The following is a 24,286-nucleotide window of genomic DNA, read 5'->3' on the forward strand; positions in this document are numbered from 1 at the left end:
TGGAAGTACTAAGCCAGAGAGGTTTACATCACATAGCTGTAAGTGACATGGGTAGGATTTGCACTCACATGGGCTTTGCATCATGCCCTCACCCTCCTCCCCGCACCATGACTTCACATGAAAAGTAAGGACGCTGAACACCTGGCACAGAGCAGCAGCGGGGAGAGCACTGAATTGGCAGTCACATCCTCTACATTAGCTCTCTGACCTCTCTGGGCTTCAGTGTCCCATCTCTCAAGCTGGGGCACCATTGGTCCATCTCCAGAGGCCCTTCCACCTTTGAATCGTGACAGGCAATATTTAGCACCCGGTGCCATCATGATCAGCCAGCTGTGGACAGGGCCTGAGGCCAGCTGTATTTGTTCAGACCCCTGACTGGGAGCTGCGTGACCTTAGACAGTTGGCTCAATCTCTCTGAAGACGGCATGATTACTCCAGCCCCTGCATGTTCACTCTCTCATTGATTCCTGCGGACCAAATGGCATGAAGGATGGTGAAGACTTTTGTGTCTGTCCAAATGCCGTGGCAGCATCTTGTTCCTGGGAGCATTAGGCTGGTCATCCACCCTCCTTCCAGCACCAGGTCAGCAAATTTCCAATCCCACCCTTAACCTCCAGCCTAGAGTAATGCTTCCAAACTCTTGGACCCTTTGCCTAAGAGCTTATTGGGATTCAATAGGATTCCCTCTCCATGAATGTCAGTGTGGACGTAATGACCACTGTTTATTAAGCCCTAGCCGGGAGCCAGGAGCCTATCATTTAATCCCACATAGAGACCGAATTGCCTTTCCATGGGGAAATCGAGGCTCAGTAAGGTTGAGCAGCTTGCCCAGGTCATTCCACCTGTGACAAAGGAGGCTGTGAACCCAGACTGCCTGACAGCAAAGCCCATGCTCTGGGCACGGGCTGGCTTCATAAATCCCCTTTTCACACCAGGCACCCACAGGCAAGCATGGTCCTGATTCAAGGCCACATGACTCACTTTCTCTTTGATTGAACATCAAGTAGCAACTCCCTCCACAAAGAGCCCCGGGGGACTAACCGTTGGCACTAATTACAAGTCACTCAAGGCCTCTCTCCTGCCTAATAAACACCACAAAGACTTCCAAACTGCAGGACTGGCCATCACCCTGCACAGACAGACATGAAGTACTTCATCTGGAACCAGTTCTTGGATGGCCTCCCTCTTGTGGGGAAATGGGTGGGCAATTGTCTCCAATTCCCTAGTGACTTTGTTGGTTTCAAGTTGCCAAGGGCAGATTTTGTAGGGGCGGATCCCAGCCTGACCTGGGGAGGAACTTCCAAAGACTCAGAGCCAAGTCACAACAGGGAGCTCTCAGGGGTACTGGGTGTCCTGTCAGTGGCACAGTGGCAGGGAGCAAGCCAAGTTCTCTGTGGGGAAGGACATCCAGGACATAGCTACTCAGGTGTGTGTGGTACACAGCACGGGGAAATTTGTGAATTGTTTCTAGTGCTCAGTGAACACCTTCAGTAAACATATATATGCGCAGTGTTTTAAAATCTCAAATTTTATTCTTCATGTATTTATTGAAACTATGTGTGTCCAATCTAAATACATGAGCTTCATATTGTTCTTTTATGGCATTTTTGTAAAATTAATTTATTTTTACCAAGGTTTAGTCTGTGATGCATAGAAAGTAAAAACTACTCCTTCACCACAGGGGTTTGAGAACCCCATGTAAGATTCAAACAGGTGAGAAGTTGTTTTCCAATTCCCTTTAGTCACTTTTCAAGCCTAAAATCTGGTGAGGATCTGAGGTTGGGCAGAGAAACCATGGAGCATGAGAAATTCTGGATTGACAGGGCACCTGGCTGGCTCAGTCCCTAGAGCATGTGACTCTTGATCTCAGGTAGGAGGTTTGAGCCCCACCTTGGGCTTAGAGATTACTTATAATTAAAGAAATAAATTCTGGATTGAGAAGTTTCTGTGCCATCAACGCTTGACATGATAACACACGGACCCGATGAGTCCTCATGCCTTTATATTCTCTGGCTCTTCCATTTTACAGAAAGTTAAGCTCGGTGATGTAACCTGACTTGCCTTAAGGCACTCAGTTTATTAGGGACTAACATTTGTGGACAGAACCCAGGTTTCTGCACTTCCAGTCCAATCCGCTACCCCAGCCCTCCTGGGCACGCAAAGGAAAACAGAAGCGAGAAAAAATTTAACAACTTTTATTATAATTCACATATTTTATAGGAAAAAAAGGAATGTAGCAAATGGATCAGGTTTGTACCAAAAACAAAACAAAAAATACCAAAAAAACCCAAAAAACCAAAAAACCCTGCAGGTTTGTACACGTTGCTCTATTTACATCGGGGACGGGCTCTCCCGGACATTAGGCGCAGCAGCTGCACTTGTCCGATGCCCCTTTGCAGATGCAGCCCTGGGCACACTTGGCACAGCCCACGGGGCAGCAGGAGCAGCAGCCTGTGAAAGGGAAGGAGGAGGCAGAGATGAGCGCTGGGCACAAAGGATGAGTGATTCCGGTCCTCCCCTATGGGGCCCATCGTGGAGGCAGCACCTTTCCCGAGGAAGGGGCATCAACTATCCTGTTTTAACTCCCCTGGAGTATGGGCTAGGGGTGGCGGTGGGTAGGGGGTGTACGAGAAAAGATGGCACTCACTCTTCTTGCAGGAGGTGCATCTGCAGGCTTTGCATTTGCAGGAGCCGGCGCACGAGCAGGAGCCACCTGCAAGGAGAAAGGCAGCGGTGAGAACCGAACCGTCCCTGGGGAGGACTCGAACGCGGGAATGGGTGCTGGCAGCCCGGGGATTGAGTCTCAGTTCCACAACCTGCCCGTGGGAACCCGGACAGGCCATGAAGTCCGACCCCTTGTCGGTAGGAGCGGGGCTCGATTAGCCTAGAGAGAGGTACACCGAGAGGCTCTGGGGAGGGGCAGTTAGCACCCCGAAAGTGAGTGATCAAGAACAGAAGGGGACGTCAGAGATTGCTTCTCTGGCTCTACAACCGACGCGCGGCCCCGAACCCGAGCTTACCGGTGGCGCAGGAGCAGTCGGGATCCATGGCGAGAAGAAGCGGTAGCTGGAGTCCGGAGACGGTTGCAGAGAGGTGGCTGGGCGCTCAGAAGAGGCGTGGTGGAGCGCAGCGCGGCGGGCCGCCTTTATAGCGGGAAGGAGCCGGGGCGAGTGCAAAAGCCCGCCCCGTGCGGCCGCCGCCTGCACACGCCCCGCGCTGAATCACCGGCGGCCGGGCGGCGCACGGGGCTGTGCGCACGGCCGCCGGCCCCGGTTCCCAGAAACCGCCTCCGTACGCCGCGGGCCACCACGTGCGGGAGGGCCGGGTGCAGAGCCGGGACACCGCGTCCCGGGCCGCTGGGCCCTGCGCCCGGCACCCTGCCCCCTGGCCTGTGCTTGAACTCGAGATGTTTGGGGGGCGGGGGAAAGCTGGGGTAGAGGGGTGCGGAGCGGGTCTTGGGGCCCCCTCCTGGACAGAAAAGTCTGTTGGAAGACCAGATTACAAAAACGTCTTTGTACCTGTCAAGACTTAATAATTGTGTCACAGCACGGTAAGCCCATGGGATGGTTATGGACAACCTATCTAGGCAATGTATATAGAGTGCTTTATTGTGTGCTACGGACTGTAGTGAGCTAGTGAGTGTGTTCTGTGCGGGCTCTCATTTAACCCCATAACAACTGCTAAAAAGAAAACTACTGACCCCAAATGGTGTCCCTTAGGCCAAGTCACCAAACGGGGGCTAAATACCTAACCTAAACTGCAGTTTTAACCTTCTTCATAAGTGTAAGTCTTAAGGGTCAATGAGGAATTTTCTGATCAGCGCCAATGAGGCAATCTGTCACAGGGGCCCTCTCTATTTCCCAAAGGAGGATGAATGAATCCACCCTGACCCTGCCCTTCCACCTAAGGAAGGTGACCTTGCCTAAAACAATCCTTTCTTTTCCTTTGCTCATGACTTTCTTGCCCCGCTTTCTTTCCTATAAAAACTTTCCATTTTGTACAACTCCTCCGAACTCCCCCTTCCTTGCAAGATGGGATACTGATTCATGAGTCACTTAATAAAGCCAATTAGATCTTCAAATTAACCCAGTTGAATTTTGTTTTTTAACAACCCTACGAGGTAAGTAGGATAGGGAAAGATCGGATAAAATAGGCAGAGAGACGGAAAGATTAGGACCTGAAGTCACTGGGTGGGGAAAAAAACTTATTTTGGAACAATGCTGGAAGTGTCTGACCGCAGCAAACCCTTCGGGCGAAAGTTTCCTCCTAAGAATGTAGCAGACACAAGGGTGCCTGGGTGGCTCAGTCAGTGAAGTGTCCGACTTCAGCTCAGGTCATGATCTTGCTGTTCAGAGTTCGAACCCTGTATTGGGCTCTGTGCTGACAGCTCAGACCCTGGAGCCTGTTTCAAATTCTGTGTCTCCCTCTCTCTCTCTGCCCCCTCCCTCGCTCATGGTCTCTCTCTCTCTCTCTCTCTCTCTCTCAAAAATAAACATTAAAAAAATCTTTTTTTAAGGAATGTAACAGACACCACCTACTCCCCCTCAGGTTTCCCAGGAATTTGACGAAAGATCTGACTAAAAATGAGTAGACCGTAAAACCTATGACCCACAAGGAACAGTATGGCCATAGACCACCCCTCATACCATGGAATTGAGCCAATCAGGAATGGACAACACAGCACCTCGAGCTATCAAACCAATAAGGGTAGAACCTGAGAAGGAACAAGAGGGAAGTGGGGGGCAACCAGAACCTTCTAAAACAAGGACCCTTACCTATAGTCATGGGTATTCACCCTCGAATGCCTCCTCTCTGTAAAGAGAGCTTTCCTACTATTTTTCCTTTCTGATCTTATACTCTAATACATTTTGCTGCTCATTTTGTGTGTGTGTTTTTAAAATTTTTTAAATGTTTATTTATTTTTGAGACAGAGGGAGACAGAGCGTGAGCAGGGGAGGGGAAGAAAGAGAGAGGGAGACACAGAATCCGAAGCAGGCTCCGAGCTGTCGGCACAGAACCCAACGCGGGGCTTGAACGCATGCACCGCAAGATCAGGACCTGAGCTGAAGTCAGACGCTTAACTGACTGAGCCACCCAGGCGTCCCTTTTGCTGCTCATTTTGTGTGCATCTCTTCATTCTTCAAAGTGGGGAGACATGAACCCCAGGTATTGAGGTAAAAAGTTCTGCAACATAAGGACTATCTCTTGGTCCTATTTTATTTTTTAATGTTTATTTTTGAGAGACAGAGAGAGAGAGCAAGCAGGAGAGGGATCGGGGTGCGGGGGCGGGGAACAGAAAATCCAAAGCAGGCTCTGCGCTGACAGCAGCAAGCCTGACGTGGGGCTCGAACTCACGAACTGCGAGGTCACGACCTGAGCAAAGTTGACCACTCGGCTGACTGAGCCACCCAGGCGCCCCAACCCCCTTAGTCTTATGTTAAAGAGGAGGAAATGGTGGCCCAGAGAGGTTAAGTAACTTGCCCAATGTCACAGAGCTAGTGCATAGCAGAGCCTAGTGATTCAAATCAAAACATCCAGCAGCTGCTGAGGGTAGATCATTGAAAGGCAGGACATCAACAAGGGAAAGTAAGGATCAAGAAACTACAAGCCTGGTGCTCAGGAAACTCATAGTCATGGGAGCGGCCCCGTGAGTGCATAGGGAAAAGTGACACCAGGGTCATGGCTAGGATGGAGGTTCATTCAGGGCCAGGGGGAACAGAGAAGAAGAAAGTCAGTCCAGTCTGGGAGGAGGTAGGCAAGAAGGCCAGAAGGTCTTTGCCAGGCAGGGGAGGGGAAGGAGTTGTACTCCAGCCTGCAGAAGAAGCCACCAGTTGGAAAGTTAGCACTGCCCTGGAGCATTTGGAAGGGAAAACGCCACAAGAAATTTCTTCCCTAGTGTGCTTTGAGGGGAAGAATGGAGGTAGTGGCCAAATTCCTCTCTGAGGAGGCACACCCAGCTCCCTTGCTCAAGTGTGTCTGGCTTCTGGGTAACGGACCTTAGATCATCATCCTGGGAATGCCCAGAGTGTGTCATCAGAGGAGTCAGCAACCTCTGGTCGCTGGAAGGTTCCCGGCAACTTAGGGTATGCTGGTTGCTGCAGCCAGGAATTCAGTGAGGAGGCGGGCAAGGACAGGCTGTTCTCATAGCATTTACTCTAAGGTCCTGTGGAAACATCACTTCCTCTGGGGAACCCGTCCTGAACCCCATGCTCAGTCAGGATGCCTGTGGAGCGTACTGGTAAACATCCTGTCCTCTTCCTTCCTGGCACTTTCCATGTCTGTAATATGCAGGACCTTGTGTGACTGTTGGATTGATATCTGTGTCCCTCCCCATTCCAGCCCGCCACTGAAAACAAGAACGGTCATTGCTCCCCAAAATGTGGCTCTGGCCCCAGGCACAGGGCCAAGTTTGCAGTAGGTGCTTAATCAATATTTGTCAGATGAATTAAAGGCGGTAATCCCTTGAATGTCCCCTCCCTCCCCAGCCCCCACCTTGCATTAGGACCGATTACAAAATGAAAGTAAAAAAACTTTTCCACCGCCCTGGGACCTGTGTGCTCACTCAGATGAAAACACCAAACAGGGCAGGAGAGTTGAGCCATCAGAGGGACTAAATTCTAACAGGCATTCCACTCACTTGCTGATTGACCTTCAGGCAGTTATGTGCCAGGGCCCCTCCGAGCCTCAGTTTACTCATCCTGTCAAATGATCCAATTGTGCTAGAATTTGAAGGGCACATGCAAACTTTCTCTGATTTCAGAGCCAAGGTCTCAGAAATCTGTGTCCGGCAGCCCTGTGGACTAGAGCATTGAAGGCCTGCTCTTGGAGCAGCGGACAGACTTTGTTGTTGTCATTTACATACACATGCACATTATATGCAAAATTCCTGGTTTCTAATCAGGTGGTCACTGGCCCACTCAGGGGAAACAATCCAACACTATGAAGAGACAATAGGGCTTGTTTTTGCCCCCAGGGTCTTGAATCTAGCCTTGGGTCTGAGCCATCCCAGTTGGCAGTAAAATTTGCCTCCAGGCCTTAGCTGCCTGCCCCGAATCATTCTGATTCTGTGAGGGGAGGGATGACCAATCAGCAAAGGTGAGGGGGGCCTGGCCCTAGTCTTGCTTGGGCGACACGCCCCGTGAAAGCCTCACTGTGCTTGGGACACACTAGAGAGGGAAGACCTTGCAATGTCTGCAGCCCTGGCATGCAGGGCTGAGGGAGGGAGATGAAGGGACAGGAAGCCAAGAAGCATTAGATGAGGAAAAATACCCCCCCCCCCCCCACACACACACCAGCTACTCTGATTTAGTCATCAGTGTGAGCCAGTGATGTGGCCCTGGCCTGCATTAATAGAAGTATGCCATCTAGAATGAACGAGGTGAACTTTTACTCTCCTAACTGCAGAGGGGGATGTTTATGGTTCTGCTGCACAGCCATCCATTCATCCTTCCCTTGTGGAGGTACTTTTAGTATTCCTTTGTAGAATCTCCCCTCTTTCCTTTTAGTCCCTATGATTTGGATGGTGTAGACTCCATCTCTGGGATCCCAAGCCATTCCACCTCCCTGGCCACAGTGATTGGCTCTGGATCACCCAGCCATGAACCAAAAAGAATCACCAAAACTTTTGCTGGGGAAATGCTGGGGAAATGGAAGTCACTCTTTCTGTCTACACTTGAACCTGAGAGGATGTGAAGCTAAATTTCTAAAGCTTTTTGTCTCCATGAGAAGGGCCTGAAAATAAAATCATGACAAAGGAAATGGAGACTGGAACATCACTGGAACACCTGAATCCAGCCATTCCTGAAGCCATTGTGAGTCAATCATTTCCTTTTTAGTGAAATCATTCTGGATAAAGTCCTGATTGGCACCGTTGGTCAGACCACCCTGTGGGTTGTGTTATTGTTGGGCTTCCACCGTCCAGAAGACAGTTGATCACAATGGTCCTAAGATTCCAAACCCTGTCATGTGAACAACAATTGAGAGGCGTGGACAGGTTCATTCTGGAAGAAAAGCGTTACCTTCAAATATTTGGACAGTGGTTGCTCTGATTATCTATAGCTATGCCACAAATGGCCCCAAACTTAGCAGCTTAAACAACCACCATTTTATTGTCTCTCTTGGTTTTGTGGGTCAGGAATTCCAAGAGCGTTCGTTTGGGTGATTCTGTTCTTTCGTGTATTACTGACTGAGGTCACTTGGTGGCATTCAGTTGGTGAATGGGCTGGTCTGGAAGATCTAAGACAGCTTCACTCACATAATCTGGCACCCTGGAACTATTGACCAGAGCTCCCACAAGTAGCCTCTTCAGCATGGCAGCCTCAGGGCAATTAGGCTTCTTCCGTTCAGTTCAGGGCTCCAAAGGTGCAAGGACCGAGGACCGAGATACAGGAACAGGAGCTGTGAGTCTCTTAAACCCTGGGCCCTGAAACTAGCACAGATCGGTTTCGCCCCATTCTGTTGGTCAAGCAGTCATAGGTCCAGATTCACGGGGAAAGGAGGAAGGCCCCATGTCTTGATGGGAGGAGTCAGTGATTCACTGGCATCTCTAATCTGCTGGAGTCGTTGTGGGGGAAAATATGAAGCACATGCTGTGCCCCAGGCCAGGTGTTAAAGACATCCTGAGTTTATTTCATTTAGACCTCAGCGTAGCTCAACAAGGCAGATGCTGTTATTGTCTCAGATGAGGCCCTGGAGTTACACGGCCTGTTCAGGGTCACACAGCTGTAAACAGCAGCACTGGGATTTGAACCTAGACTTTCTGACTCCACACCCACGTGTTTATGCCATGCTGAAAAGAAGACATTAGACTTGTACTCTGTGGTCCTAAGGGCAGAACCTGGCCAAGGGTGGGGCTACAGGGATAAAGGTTCTGCTCTAGATGGCAAAGACCTTCCTTGCAATGAGAGCTGACCATGACCAACTTGGAAGATAGTTTCCTGTCACCACAGCAATAGAAATAGAGGCTGGTGATTCCAGCGTTAGATAGGGGGATAGAAAGAGGTTAGGGCCCTTCCTCCCAGGAGATCCTGTAATTCCATGGTGCCTGTCCCAGGTACCGTCTCTGTGATCTTAGTTCTTCCTTCTCTTTCCACTGACCCTGCCTTCCTTTGGGTGGTGTATTCATTTTCTATTACTGCATAACAAACTCAGCAGCTAAGACAACACACGTGTTGCCTCGTAGTTTCTGTGGGTCAGGAATGCAGGCAAGGCTTAGCTAGGCCCTCAGGCTCAGGGTCTCTCACGGGCAGCAAGCAGGGTGTCAGCCAGGGCCACAGTCATCTCAAGAGTGAACTGGGACAGGATCCGCTTCCAAGCTCCCTCATGGGGTTGTTGGCAGGATTTGGGCCCTTGGGGGCTATTGTGCCAAGGCCTTGGTTCCTTACTGTTGGCCTTTCCTGGGTCCTGGCCACGTGGGCTTCTCCATAGAGCATCTCACAACAGGACAGTGAGCAAAGCAAAAGGGCAAGAGAGTGCCAACAGCAAAGTGTGATCAGATGGAAGTCACAGCCACTTTTACACCGAGTGGCATCCCATCGCTTTTGCAACGTTGTATTTGTGAGAAGTCACTAGGTCCAGGCCACACTCAAGGGGAGGGGTTGCACAAGGGCATGAGTAGAGGAGGATGACATCACTGAGGCCATCTTAAAAGTCTGGCTACCCGGGGTGAAGGCAGTGCTTTCTGCCTTCAGACTCTTTGCGTAAGTTGCTTTCTTTGCCTAAAATGCTCTCTCCACCCCTGTCCCTTTCATCTGTTGGGTCTTAGCTTAAAGGTCATTTCCTCAGAAAAGCATCCCTGCAACCCAAAATATCTGAGTCTATTATCTGCAAACATGCGCCTTCTCTGTAGCCCTTATTACAGTGACAGATACTTGTGATAAAGCAGCTAATACTTCCACGCTCTAGATCCTGTGCCTGGTGCTCGGTGCTTTACATGTGCGAACTCACTTGATTCTTCTGACAGCTCCAGAAGACAGGGACTGTTACCACCCACAGTTTCCAGAGGGAGAAACAGGCTCAGAGAGGTTAAGTAACATTGCTGAGAGCCAGTGGCTAGGAAAGGGCCGAACCAGGCCGTCTATCTCCAGAGCCTGTGCACTTGGGCCCTCTACACACAGCCTCACCCAGCAGCTAGTGCTGTGTGTGGTTTTTTTGTTTAATCTTTGACTCCCCACTAGGCTGTGGGCTGTCTGCTGTGCCCGCTGTCCTAGCTCTGGCACTTGGCGTAGTGCCCAGCTCATGGTGGGTGCTTAATAATGCAGAGGAATGGGGAAAATTGAGTCCTGCCAGCAGCCAGGAAGGAGGCTCCTTGCAGGGTGAGGCCTGCCTTGTGGAGAGGCAGCTTTGAAAGCCTGCATTCAGGGAGGTGCTAAACACCTTCTGGTACCACTTCCTTAGCCTTGAGGCTAATCTGGCCTCAACTTCCCTTTTCTGTGCCCAAAGCACTTCTGGCCTAGGATCAGGGCATCCCACACCCTTCTCCAAACATACATGACACTCCACGCTCCAGGTTTTTGCTCCCTCCTACTGTCCCCAAAAGCCCATTTTTAAAAGATGTTTATTTATTTATTTAGAGAAAGAGAGAGAGAGCACAGAAGGGGAGGGGCAGAAAAAGAGAGAGAGAAAGAGAGAGAATATCAAGCAGGCTCTGTGCTGTCAGCACAGAGCCCAACATGGGGTTTGATTCTACAGACTGTGAGATCATGACCTGAGTCAAAATTAAGAGTAACTAACTGAGCCACCCAGGCGCCTCCAGGTGCCCTCCAACTCGAAGAGCCCATTTCAAATGCCTCTTCCTCTAAGGAGTGTTTCCCTGATCTGCAACCTAGTGGAATCACTCCCTTCTTAAGCCCACCAGAGCTTTTGTTTGTATCTCCTCACCCTCCCTGGGCTTCACCCTCCCAAACTCTAAAATGAGGAGAACCCGGGTGCCACAGTCTGTAAGTTTCTTCCAGCTCTAGAGCATTCAGGATTCTACTCCAGAGTCTTGCGATGGCTTTACCCTCCTGAGTTCTTGAAGGGCTGAGACCATTTCTTTTCATCCATCCTCGGTGTCCACCACAGAGCATGGTGATTTTCAGGCATTCATAGATATTTTTGTGATGAAATGGTTTGGGGGGCCGAGTTGAGATGGCAGCTCAGGGGAGATGTAGATCTCCTACGTTGGCTCAAAATTCCATGGAAAGATGGAAAAGATCACTCATTAAAAGCTGAATGATGCAAAACTGTAAAGAATACCACCAGACGGTAGCATACTCCCTGATTTGTTTTTTAATGTTTATTTATTTATTTATTTACTTACTTACTTACTTATTTAGAGAAAACAAGTGGGGGAGGGGCAGAGAGAGAGAGTCCGAAGTACGTTCCACCCTCAGCATGGAGCCCAATGTGGGGCTCGATTTCATAACCGTGAGATCGTAACCTGAGCCAAAATCAAGAGTTGGATGCTTAACTGACCGAGCCCCCCAGGTGCCCCTCCCTGATTTCAAACTATATTACAAAGCTATAGTAATCACAATAGTATGGTATTGGCAAAGAAACAGTCATATGGATGAAGGGAACAAGATAGAAAGCCCAGAAATAAACTCACACATATATGGCCAATTAATTTACAGCAAAGGGGCCAAGAATAAGCAATGGAGAAAGGAGAGTCTCTTCAATAAATGATGTTGCTAAAGCTGCACAGTCACATGCAAAAGAATGAAACCAGACACAAAAAATAACTTCAAATACATTAAAGATTTGAATGTAACAGCTTAAGCCATAAGACTCCTAGAAGAAAACATGAACGGAAAGCTCCTTGATGTCAGTCTTGGTGATGACTGTTTTTTTGGATTTGACACCAAAAGCAAAGGCAACAACAGCAAAAGTAAACAAATGGGACCCATTAAACTAAAAAGCTTTTGGACAGCAAAGGAAACCATCAACAAAATGGAAAGGCAACCTACTAAATAGGAAAAAATGTCTGCAAGTCATATATCTGATAAGGAGTTAATATTCAAAATATGTAAAGAACTCATATAACCCAATAGCCAAGAACCAAACAGTCTGATTAAAAAACGGCTAGGGGATCTGAATAGATATTTTTTCAGAGAGGACATACCGGTACATGAAAAAATGCTCAACCTCCCTAATCATCAAGGAAATGCACATCAAAACTGCAATGAAACATCACCTGACACCTGTCAGAACGGCTATTAACTAAAAGAAAAAAAATAGCGAGAGTTGGTAAGGATGTAAATTGGTACGGCTACAATGGAAAGCAGTATGGAGTTTCCTCAAAAAAAAAATTAAAAATAAAACTACCATGGGGTGCCGAGGTGGCTCAGTCGGTTAAGCGTCTGACTCTTGGTATCGGCTCAGGTCATGATCTCACAGTTCATGGGTTTCAGCCCCGAGCTGGGCTCTGCGCTGACAGCACGGAGCCTGCCTGGGATTCTCTCTCATCCTCTCTCTCTGTCTCTCAAAATAAATACACTTAAAAACCTAACAAAAAAAATAAAACTACCATATAATCTAGTAATTCCGCTCCCGGGTTTTTATCAGAAGACAATGAGAACACTAAGTCGAAAAGATCTATGCACCCCCATGTTCAGTGCATTGTTTGTAAGAGCCAAAAAGTGGAAACAGCCCAAACGTCCGCTGATGGATGGAATGGATAAGCAAAGTGTGGTATATACATACAACAGAAAATTTATTCAGCCTTAACAAGGAGTGAAAGTCTGCCAAATCTTACAACACGGATGCGCTTTCAAGGCATTATGCTAGATGAAATAAGTCACGACAGGACAAATAAATACTGTTTGAATCCACTTATATGAGACGCCTAGAGTGGTCAAATTCATAGAGAAAGTAGAATGGTAATTTCCAGGAGCCGGAGAGAGGGAAGAATGGAGAGTTATTGTTTGATGGGGACAGAATTTAGTTGGGGAAGGATGGAAAAGCTCTGGAGATGGATGGTGGTGACAGAGGCACAACCATGGGAACAGATCGAATACTACGAAGCTATACACTTGAAAATTGTTAAAATGTTCCGTTGTTAAAATGGTAGGTTTTGCCACAATAAAACACCTTAAAGATGGACAAAATACTTGAGTAGACATGTCAGCAAAGGAGATATACGAACGGCTTTTAGGCACATGAAAAGATGCTCAGCATCATTAGTATTTGGGAAATGCAAATTGAAACCACAATAAGGTACCACTTTACACTTACCAGAATGGCTATAATAAAAAATACAGACATTTGGGGCACCTGGGTGGCTCAGTCGGTTGAGTGTCCCACTCTTGATTTCAGCTCAGGTCATGATCTCAAGGTTATTAGATAAAGTCCCCATCAGGCTCTACACTGGACGTGGAGCCTACTTAAGATTCTCTCTCCCTGTCTCTCTGCCCCTCCCCAGCTTGCTCTCTCTCTCTCTCTCTCTCTCTCTCAAAAAAAAAAAAGAAATACAGGCATTTAAGAGTGCTGGTGGGAATGTGGAAAACGTGCTACTCCCACACATTGCTAGTGGAAATGTAAAATGTAGCCACTTTGGAAAGCAATTTGGCAATTTCCTCAAAAAGTAAACACAGAGTTCCCATAAGACCCAGCAATTCCACTCCCAAATATCTAACCAAGAGAAATAAAAATGTATGTTCACACAGAGACGCGTGCACAAATGTTCACAGCTGTTTATGAACACAGCTATTATTTGAAATAGCCAAAAAGTGGAAACAACTCAAACATCCATCAACTCGTGAATGGATAAATACAATGGGGTAAATCCATACGATGAAACACCATTCAGGAGTGCCTGGGTAGCTCAGTCAGTTAAGTGTGACCTGACTTTGGCTCAGGTCATGATCTCACCATTTCATGAGTTCGAGCGCCACATTGTGCTCTGCACTGACAGTGCAGAGCCTGCTTCGGATCCTCTGTCTCCCTCTGTGTCCCTCTCCTACTCTCTCTCTCTCTCTCTCTCTCAAAAATAAAGAAATAAACTTTTTTTTTTAATAAAAGGAACACTATTCAGCAATAAAAGAATAAATTACTAAGACATGCAACTACATGGAATGACTCTCAAAGACCTTATGCTATTCCATTTGTATGAAATGTCTGGAAAGGCAAACTCATACAGAGAGAAAGCAGGTCATTGGTTGCCTAGGGTTGGTGGTGGGAGCAGGGATTAACTGCAAATGGACACGGTAGAACTTCTGGATGATTAAAATATTTTGAAACTGTACTGTGGTGATTGTGGCACAACTCTAAAAACTTGCTAATATAATTGAATTGTACACTTACAATGAGTGAATTTTACAGCATGTAAACTATATCTCGAAAAGTGGGTTAAAAAAAACAAGAGAAAAAAATCTTACCAGAAGGCCAAAAACTTTGAGAACTTTCAGAAAAATAAAAAAGCAGATCGAAAACAAAGGATTAGTGGCCAAAATATATAAAGAGCTTCTACAAATCAACAAGAACACTACAAGCAAAGGAAAAGACAAATGGACAAAGGACATGAATCAGTAGTTCATAGAAAATGACAACCACTGGCCAATAAAGCATTGGAAAGGTGCTCAACCTTACTTAGATTTAAAATCTAAGATGTCATTTTTCACCCGTCAAATTGACAAAAAAAATTCAAGGTTAATACTCAGGGTTGATGAGGGAATGGGGCATTGAAAACTCTCAGACACTGTTGGTGGAGTGCAAATAGGAACAATCCCAGCAAGAACTTTTGACAAGATCTATTAAAAGGGCTCTTTCTTGTGCTCCAGCAATGTGACACATCAGCTTACAGCTCAGAGAAACTCACTGACACATATGCAAGAAGGAGCCATGCTCTGCTTATTGGAAAAAGCCACCTAAATATCCATCCATTAGTCCATTAAGAAAAAATTTTTTTTTTCAAAGTTTATTTTTTTTTGGGACAGAGAGAGACAGAGCATGAATGGGGGAGGGGCAGAGAGAGAGGGAGACACAGAATCGGAAACAGGCTCCAGGCTCTGAGCCATCAGCCCAGAGCCTGATGCGGGGCTCGAACTCCCGGACCGCGAGATCGTGACCTGGCTGAAGTCGGACGCTTAACCGACTGCGCCACCCAGGCGCCCCAAGAAAATTTAAAAATAAACTATGATACAATCATATCCACGGTATACTCTATAGTAGTTATTAGCTGTCTATGTCTTAACGTGGATATATCTCCAAGGCAAAGTGTTGAGTTAAAAAAAAAAACAACAAAAAACAAACCTGTGGTATTCACTAGCACACCTAAAAATTAGCCAAACAGAAGTGAATGCAGTGTCTTTGGAAAAGGTTAATATGAATAAAGCTAAAGATTCCCTTGATTGGGAAAATCCCATGCTCCACAGAATATATACAGAATACACACACACACACACACACACATATATATATATATATATAGTGCTTGTATATATATATATATATTGCTTATATATATAGTGCTATATATATATAATGCTTTATATATATATAGTACTATATATATTTAATTGTATGGATATTTTGTTTATATATATATATATATATTTTTTTTTTTTACTTAATCATAAGTTGTGGTGGTTTTTCCAGAGCCTTCCAGAGCCTTAACATAATTCTTTTTTTTATGTTTATTTATTTATTTGAGACACAGAAAGAAAAAGAAAGCAGGGGGAGTGGCAGAGAGAGAGGAGACAGAGAATCCCAGCAGGCTTCATGCTGTCAGTGCAGAACCTGACATGGAACTTGATCTCATGAACTGAGTGAGCATGACCTGAACCGAAATCAAAAGTTTGACACCCAACTGACTGAGCCAGCCAGGGGCCCCTTACATGATTCCTTTTATTAGGTGTTCATTATGACCATTTTTATGCTTCCCTACTAAAGGGTATTTAACTCGTTTTGAGGCTTCTGCTAATACAATGATGGTATGGTGAACATCCTGGGTTGAAGATATACACATTTTATGTTTGAGTAGCTACTGTTAAAATGCCGTCCAAAGTGGCTGTACCAATTTACATTCCCTCCAGCAGGGGATGGGGGTTCATAACCATTCCCCTACCCCCTCACTCTTCATACAAAATAGCAGTCTTTTACCCTTTTGCCAAACCGGTGGGCAAAATGTTATTTTAATTTGCATTTCCTTGATAGATATGAGATAGAATATTATTTCATTTGTTCTTTGGCCTTTCAAGTTTATTTTCCTATGAATTGCTAATTTATATCCTTGGAAATTTTAAAATCATGTTGTCCATTTCTTATTGATTTGTATTAACTCTTTATATATTATACATACTGGTCTCCCCATCACACACTTACACACACACACACACACACACACACACACACACACTGTATTTGTCAGCTCGGAATGCCATGACAAAATAGACTGGGTGGATTTAACAACAGAAATTTATTGTCTTGCAGTTTTGGAGGCTGGAAGTCCCAGATCAGGATGCAGCTAGGGTTCGTTTCCTATAAGAGCTCCCTCCCTGGTTTGTAGGCAGACACCATCTTGCAAGAGAGCTCTCTAGTGTCTCATCTGGGGACACTAATCCTAATCCCATCATATCAAGGCCCCGCACTCTTGTGATCTCATTCAACCTTAATTACCTCCTCACAGGCCCTGTCTCCAAACAGTCATATCAGGGATTCAGACTTCAGTGTATGAATTTGAACAGATACAATATAGTCTATAGCACACATATATAGCAACTGCTTTCTATTGCCGTGTAGCTTTGGTTATTTTATTTTTAGTTGTGGTAAAAGGCACAAAACATAAAATTTACCACCTTCACCACTTTTATTTTATTTTATTTTTAAAAGTTTGTTTGTTTGTTCGTTGGTTTATTTTTAGTAACCTCTACCCCTAACGTGGGGCTTCAATTCATGAACCTGAGACCAAGAGTCACATGCTCTTCCAACTGAACCAGCCAGGCACCCCTGTTAACCAGTTTTAAATGTACAGTTCAGTAACGTTAAGTACAGTTAGATCATCGTGCAACCAATCTCCAGAACTCTTTTCATCTCGCAATACTGGAATCCGTACCCTCTGAACAACTTCCCATCCTCTTCTCCTCACCCCCTGGTAAACACCATTCTACTTTCTATCTCAATGAATTTGACAACTCTAGGCACCTCACATAACTGGAATCATACGTTTTTTTTCTTTTTTTGTGACTGGCCTACAACTCCACGTTGTAGCATAAATCAGAATTTCTTTCCTTTTAATGGTTGAATAATATCCCACCGTAAGTAAACACTATGTTTTGCTTACCCATTCATCTGGCAGTGGATACCTACCTTGCTTTTACCTTTTGGCTATTGTGAATAATGCTGCTATGAACACGGGTCTACGAATATCTCTTTGAGGCCCTGTTTTTAATTCTTTTGGGTATATACCCAAAGGTGGAATTGCTGGGTTATATGGTAATTCCATTTTTAATTTTTGGAAGAGCTGCCATACTGTTTCTACAGTGGCTGCACCATTTTACATTTCTGCCTGTAGCATACAAGGTTCCAGTTTCTCCACATCCTTGCCAACACTTATTTCGGTTTTGTAGTCATCTGCTATGGTCTGAATGTTTGTGTTTCTTGGGGTCTTTGGGAGGTGACTAATGACGTGGAGCTCTCATGAATGGGACTAGTGCCCTTAAAGAAGAGACCCCACAGAGCTCCCTAGTCCCTTCTGCCATGTGAGGATACAATGAGAAGTCTTTGACCCAGAAGAGGGCCTTCATTGGACCATGCTGGCACTCTGATCTCAGACTTCTAGGCTCCGGAACTGTGAGAAATAAATTTCTGTTGTTAATTGCTACTCAGTAATATTTTGTTGTAGTAGCTTCAACAGACAAAAACATCATCCTGAGTATGAGGTGATTCAGATTTGCTTTGATGCTCTTTGTAACACAAGGCGAGCCAGAAGCAAGAAAACAAGCATGGTTAGTTGCAAGGGACTGATTTTAGTCAGTTAGCCTGGGTTCAAATCCTGACGCTACCACCTTCTAGCTATGTGATCTGTTAAAAACAAGACAACACGTCCAAAATGGGGTCACTTATGCTAAACCCCATGTCACCAAACAGAGACTTAATTATAGTTTTGGTTCTCCTAGAAATGGCATCTTACACAGTTAATCAGGAACTGCCTGATCAGCACTAGTTAGGTAATATGCCTGATAGACTCCTCCCATCTCCTAAAGGAAAGTAACTTTGCAATAATCAACCTGGGTTTATTTTCTTCCTTTTTTCTCTCCTTTCTCTTCTTCCTTCCTTCCTTCCTTCCTTCCTTCCTTCCTTCCTTCCTTCCTTCCTTTTCCAATTATAACTTCATTGTTCCTGCTCCCTTCTGCCTATAAAAGTCTTTCAACTTTGTGCAGCGCCTTGGAGTTCCTTTCTATCTGCCAGATTTGTATCAAATTTTTGCTTAAATAAACACATATACCTCAGTTTATTTTTTAACCGACCTCATGCGAATTACTCTCAGCCCTATTGCCTCCTCAGTAAAATGGGTATAATAATCACACCATTCTTCTAGAGTTTAAGGATCAAGTAAGATCATGTACTTAAAAGGGCTTAGCACAAGGTAATCTCAAATGTTCGATCTTTTAGGTCTTATTTAAAAGAATCATCTCCACCCCAGAGGAATAAACACTGTCCTGTTTTCCCCTTCTAATTCTTTTATAGCTTTGTTTTTGCACTTAGGTATTTAAGTCAATTGAAAAAATTTTTTTCACATGATATGCAAAAGGGTTCACTGACTAGTTCAGTTGTTCACTGACTAGTGTTGCCTTTGGCTACTGACCCAATCATCTCTTACTCGAAGCTACACGGGGTCCATTTTTGGACTCTCCTCTCTGTCCAATGGATCTATCCCTGAGCTGACACCACTTCCTAGACCTTTAGAACAAGTAATTCTAGCCGGTGAGGGCAAACCCTGTCCGTTGTTCTTTTCAAAACTGGCTTTTCTTGCACACTGTTTTTCTAAACTCAGCCTATTAGGTCTTAAAAATAAACCCTGGTGGGCTTTTGAATGAACTATCTTGAAAAACTAACTTGGAGGAAAACTGATGTGTTTACCGGATTGTGTCCTCTCACTGGGAAACTTTTGTCTCCCAGAATTCTGTTTCTCCCTTCTTAGCCAACCCAGGTAAATCTGAGTGTTCTCTTTCACCAAGGACTGGATCATAACCACAATGGATAAAAGCTCTTATTACCCTACTTGCCTTTGGAGAAAAAGGGGCTGGAGACAAACGGCCAGATGAAGTGATTTGAAAGGAGCCGAACAATCTGTTTTGGGGAGACAGGCTATTCAGGGTGGTGACCTTGGAAACGCAGCTGACGGTTTGCCAAGACAGGCCCCTGGGCCTCCTGGACTCTCTCCTCTGATGGCTCCGACAATGGGCAGCTTTGCAGGAGCAACTAGAAAATTCCAGAAATCACAGGGCTTTGGGACTGGGGCCTGGTTTTAACTATCTCCCCCACCAACCCCATTATACAGATGAACAAAGGGAGGTTGAGAGGGGGAAGTAAGAGACAAACATATGGGTCTAGTCTCCCCTCCGTCCCCAGAACTGAGCTTGACTTAGCAGGAGGCTTGAGTGCCACCTGAAGGTGGGGGAGAATGTATTCCACCCCCAGAGCTCCATCCCAGCCCCAAGAGAACAGTATCCATGTCTCAAGATTTCACTTTTCAATCGGGCAGTTCCCTCCCATTAGGCTCCCCCTTCCCCACACCTCCTTCCCCTTTAAGAAGAGACCAGTCCTTGGCTTATGCCATTCATAGGGTTTATTGTCACTTGCCAGCAGCTGGCAGAGGAAGGGGACACACAGCCAAGCCTCACCACAGAAGAGGTGGCCCTGGACCACCCAGCTCTCCGACTTGGTTCACACGGGGTGCGGGTCCTCACTGGCAGCAGCTACACTTCTCGGCCTCAGCCTCGGTGCCCTCTTCACCTTTGCACACACAGTCCTTGGCGCATTTCTCACACTCCGCCGGGCAGCAGGAGCAGCAGCCTGCAGATCAAATGGGGAATGCCCAGTCTGATGGCCTCTCCCTGCATCTGTCTCCACCAAAAGGGAAAGGGGAAGGGAGGGGTGCTAGGGGCCTAGGCGCTGCCCCCTTCCTAATCTCACACTGCAGTTTGACTCAGCACCTATGGCATGTCAGTTGCATGCTGGGCTACCACTGGGGAGGAGTACCCAGTAGATAGCCCACAACCCCTTGTGTGGGTGCAGGGGAGTCCCACGGATGGGGTGGGGGTTAGTGCTGGACCTTTAGGGGAAAACATCACAGGGTAAACAATGGCCTTGAAAAGGGACTTGAAGGATGAACTTGGAGGAACAGAGATGGTAGGGGCTCCAGGAGACGGTGGGAGGTTCTATGGCTAGTCTTACACACACCCACCTCCTCCTCCCCAAGCATATTACACTGCTTCCAGGGAGACTTGGGGGAGGTCAAACTGAGGAGATCCTCAAAGGCCTGAGAGGGGCCAAGGGACCCAAACTCCAGAGCTAGCCCCCAGCTTCACCACTCCCTTCTCCAGGTACTTGAGGTTTTGAGGTGAGGGTTTGGACCAGGGTAGAAGGTCTCCATCATAGCTGTCCATCAGAATCTGGGAATATAGAAAAACATCTTGCCACAGGCATGCTGAACCAGTCACTGGGGGCAGGGCCCGAGCAACCGTATGTTAAGGCCTCCCCAGGTGGTTCTGTCCCAGTAAGAGTCAAAAGCAATGTCACAGGGGATCTAGGGGTCTCTCCATCTTGCCTAGGGAGAGGCTGACTTCAGGGAGCAGGGGGAAGGGGCAGGGGGAGGGGTCCCCATACTCACTCTTCTTGCAGGAGGTGCATTTGCATCCCTCACACTTGCAGGAGCCGTTGCAGGTACAGGAACCACCTAGAAGGGCGGATGCCACAGGAAGGGTTAAGGTGCTAAAAGTGGGGTGCGGCCAGGCATAAAGGAGGAGGTGGGGTGCCAAATCTCAGTGCCTTGTGGGATATAGCCATGTCTACTCTTCAACGACGTTAAAAATGGCAAACATGGAGGGTCCCGTCCCCCCAAGGTCCTTCAGCCCAGGCGTTGGGCATCCGTTTCCTTGCAAGTCAGGGGCGCTCTGTGCGCAGGATGGGGGCGGGGGCTCACCAGTAGGGCAAGGGCAGGTCTCGGGGTCCATGTCCAGAGGAGCTGCCGCTGGAGGAGGTGAACTGGCTTCTCCCGGCAACTGGACGCACTAGTGGCAGCAGGTGGCGAGGCTTTTATAGCCCCAGGCGGGGGCGCGCATGCACAGCCGGCTCGCACACGGCGCCCCCTCTCTCCATCTGGGCACACAGGCTTAGGCGGAGGCGCGCATTGCGGCAGCCGTCCCCCCTCCCCCGCCCTGTGCCCGGCCGGGCGCTCCCCCCACCCCACCCAGCAGCCGCGTGCGTGCACTACCGGGTGCGCGCGGCGCTCCTGAACTCCCCGCCCGGGGCCGCTTCCCGCCGCGTGCACGGGGCGGGGGGGGGGGGGGGGGGACACTTCCCGCCCGTCCGTGTGCTTGCCGCCGTGTGCACCGCTGGGGACCGGTCCGCCGCTGCAGCCGCCCAGGACAGAGAGTGCGCACTTCTCTCCTCAAACGGCCGTGGCATGTTTCCCGGCCCTTCCCTGCCTCTCTTCTTATTCTAGGATTCTGGGGCGCCAGGTTAGTCTAAATGGGGTGCTGAGCACCCTGCTGCGCTGGGACCCCATTCCCTCATCTCTTATCAAATAGGAAAATAATCCTAACACCAGTGGAAGGGCCTTGCAAATTGGTTTTGGGAGGGGCTGGCTCTGGGAAGCCTAAAGGACAGCGCTGGGGTGACTGATGGGAGGGGTGGGGGGAAGAGGGGGTGGCACTAGGTGGCTGCATCCCAGCTTCACAGGGAAGCAGCTTTCCTTTTATCTCTTCCTTCTGCGGAGTCCCTTTCAGCCTGTGGCAGGCTGAAAAGGTGGTCCCCAAAAGATATCCATGTCGGATCCCAGAACCTGTGACTGTTCTCTTATTTGGAAAAAGGGTCTTTGTAGATGTCATTGAATTAAGGATCTTGAGATGTGATCATCCTGGATTGGGCCCTAAATCCAATGACAAGTGTTCTTATAAGACACACAGAGGATAGACAGATGAGGAGACAGTGTGACCAACCACAGGAGACAGAGATTGTAGTGATGTGGCCCGCAGCCACCACAAGCCAGACCCAGAACAGTTCACATCCTTCCTATGAGTCTCACCGTCCTTGCTCAGCAAATGAAGACACTCAATCCCCAGGACACAGAGGAGCAAAGGAAAGCACCAGACAACTGGTCAAAGGCTATAGAAGGAGAAGAAACGATGCTCATGGTGGCATTTCAGACAGTCAGTCACGTGGTGACCCCCATGGGGAGGCCTCACTTTACCTGCTTGTGGTGCAAACACCTTTCGCAAAGTTGCATCAGGTTTCATAGGGACAAGGCTTATCTAGAGACAGAGTTTAAAAAAGAGAGAATAATAGAAAGGAAGGAAGGAAAGAAAGAAAAAAAAGAAAAGAGAAGAAGGAAGGAAGGAGGAAGGAACAAAAGTTATCTCAGGATCACTGCAGTTAAGTGTTTGAAAGGTGGAGGCTGGAGGGGAGCAACTGTGGCCTGCCCAAGAGTGGAGGTTCCTCTGCAAGCCCTCCAAAGAGCTCTTATCACTTCTCCCACCCTAGCTTCCACTTCTTTAAAAAAAATTTTTTTTAATGTTTATTTATTTTTGAAAGACAGAGCATGAATGGGGGAAGAGCAGAAAGAGAGAGAGAGAGAGAGAGAGAGAGAGAGAATCCAAAGCAGACTCCAGGCTCCGAGCTGTCAGCACAGAGCCCAACGTGGGGCTCGAACCCACGAACCTTGAGATCATGACCTGAGCTGAAGCTGGATGCCCAACCTACTGAGCCCCTCTACTTCTTTTAAGGAGACACCCCCTTAGCACCTGCATCCCTCCCCCTTTAGAGGTGATCCCTTGGCTGCCCCCCAAGGAAGGCAAGTCTGGTGAGCCTTCAGACTGGTTTTGCTGAGTGGGGGAGACTGAGACTCAGAGACTGAGCACTGCTCCAAATGTCGCCCCGAGCAGAGTGAGCCTCTGTTCTAAATCAGAGCTGGACAAGCATTTTCAAAAGTTGGAAATTTGTTTCAAATGTTTCAAATGTTGGAAACCCACCCTCCTCCAAGATATGAGCTGCCCCAGAGGCCTCCACATGGCCTCATCTGAGGAGTTGAGTTAGCTGGTTTCCCTGGCTTTGCAGGTCTCGCATGTGTTGGTCTGTGAGTGGAAGCTTCAGTAATGGTGGAACAGGAGAAAACCAGAAGAGGAGAACCAGGAGTCCCAGGAGACGCTATCATGTGAAACCTCAAGGTATTATGTGAAGTCCAGGTTGGTTCTCAACATGGGCTTCATGCAATTTCAGGTCACTGAGCCTCACCAACCCTAGCAGTACGGTTTATTTCCTGCTTGTTTGTTTTCATGTTGCCTAAGGGTACTCTGGCCCGTGCGGCTGGAATTGCCTATAGTCCTCAAGGCTTCAATATCTAGGACTTTCAGTGCAAGCGAATTATCCATGCCAACACATTCAGCCAGAGCTGCCCCCGCCCTTCCCCCTCAGGCCTCTCAGACTTCCTTGGGATTGAGGTTTCAGATGTGGGAGAGCAGTCTACCCCCTCCCCCCCCCCCCCCTTCCCTGGGATGGTGATTTTGTGTGTGAACTCGGCTGGGCTAAGGGATGCCCAGAGAGCTGTAAAACATTATTTCTGAGTGTGTCTGTGAGAATGTTTCCCGAAGAGATTAGCATTTGAATTGGTAGACTGAATAAAGAAGATCGCCCTCACCAGAGTGGGTGGGCATCATTGGATCTGTTCCGGGCACCAATAGGACGAGAGGGCAAATTTGCTCTTTGCCTGAGCGGAGACATCCATCTTCTCCCGCCCTCAGACATTGGTGTTCTTGGGTCTCAGGCTTCCAGACTGAGGCCGAATTATACCACAACTTTCCTGGTTTTCCAGTTTTCAGAGGACAGATTGTGGGACTTCTCAGCTTCCATAATTGTGTGAGCCAATTCTTATAATAAATATGTGAACATAAGTGCTTATTATATACATAATATATATATCATATCAAGATCCACCAGGCGCCTGGGTGGCTCAGTTGGTTAAGCCTCTGACTCTTGGTTTCGGCTCAGGTCATGATCTCATGGCGGGCTCCTCACTGTCATCTTGGGATTCTCTCTCTCCCTCTCTCTGTGGCCCTCCCCTGCTTGCCCACTCTCTCAAAATAAACCAACT

General features: G+C 47.5%; 1 protein-coding gene across 1 annotated transcript; it reads right to left on the reverse strand.

Moving 5' to 3' along the window:
* Positions 1-2,180: 2,180 nt before the first annotated feature.
* On the reverse strand, positions 2,181-3,178 carry LOC125153031 (metallothionein-1). The gene is made up of 3 exons (XM_047835881.1): positions 3,021-3,178; positions 2,648-2,713; positions 2,181-2,451 (listed from the first exon to the last, which is right to left on the reverse strand). The coding sequence occupies exons 1-3, from the start codon at positions 3,046-3,048 to the stop codon at positions 2,360-2,362; spliced, it is 186 nt and encodes a 61-aa protein (XP_047691837.1). The 5' UTR covers positions 3,049-3,178; the 3' UTR covers positions 2,181-2,359.
* Between the last annotated feature and the right edge of the window lie 21,108 nt (positions 3,179-24,286).

This window comes from Prionailurus viverrinus, chromosome E2 (assembly GCF_022837055.1).
Source record: "Prionailurus viverrinus isolate Anna chromosome E2, UM_Priviv_1.0, whole genome shotgun sequence".
Taxonomy (NCBI): domain Eukaryota; kingdom Metazoa; phylum Chordata; class Mammalia; order Carnivora; family Felidae; genus Prionailurus; species Prionailurus viverrinus.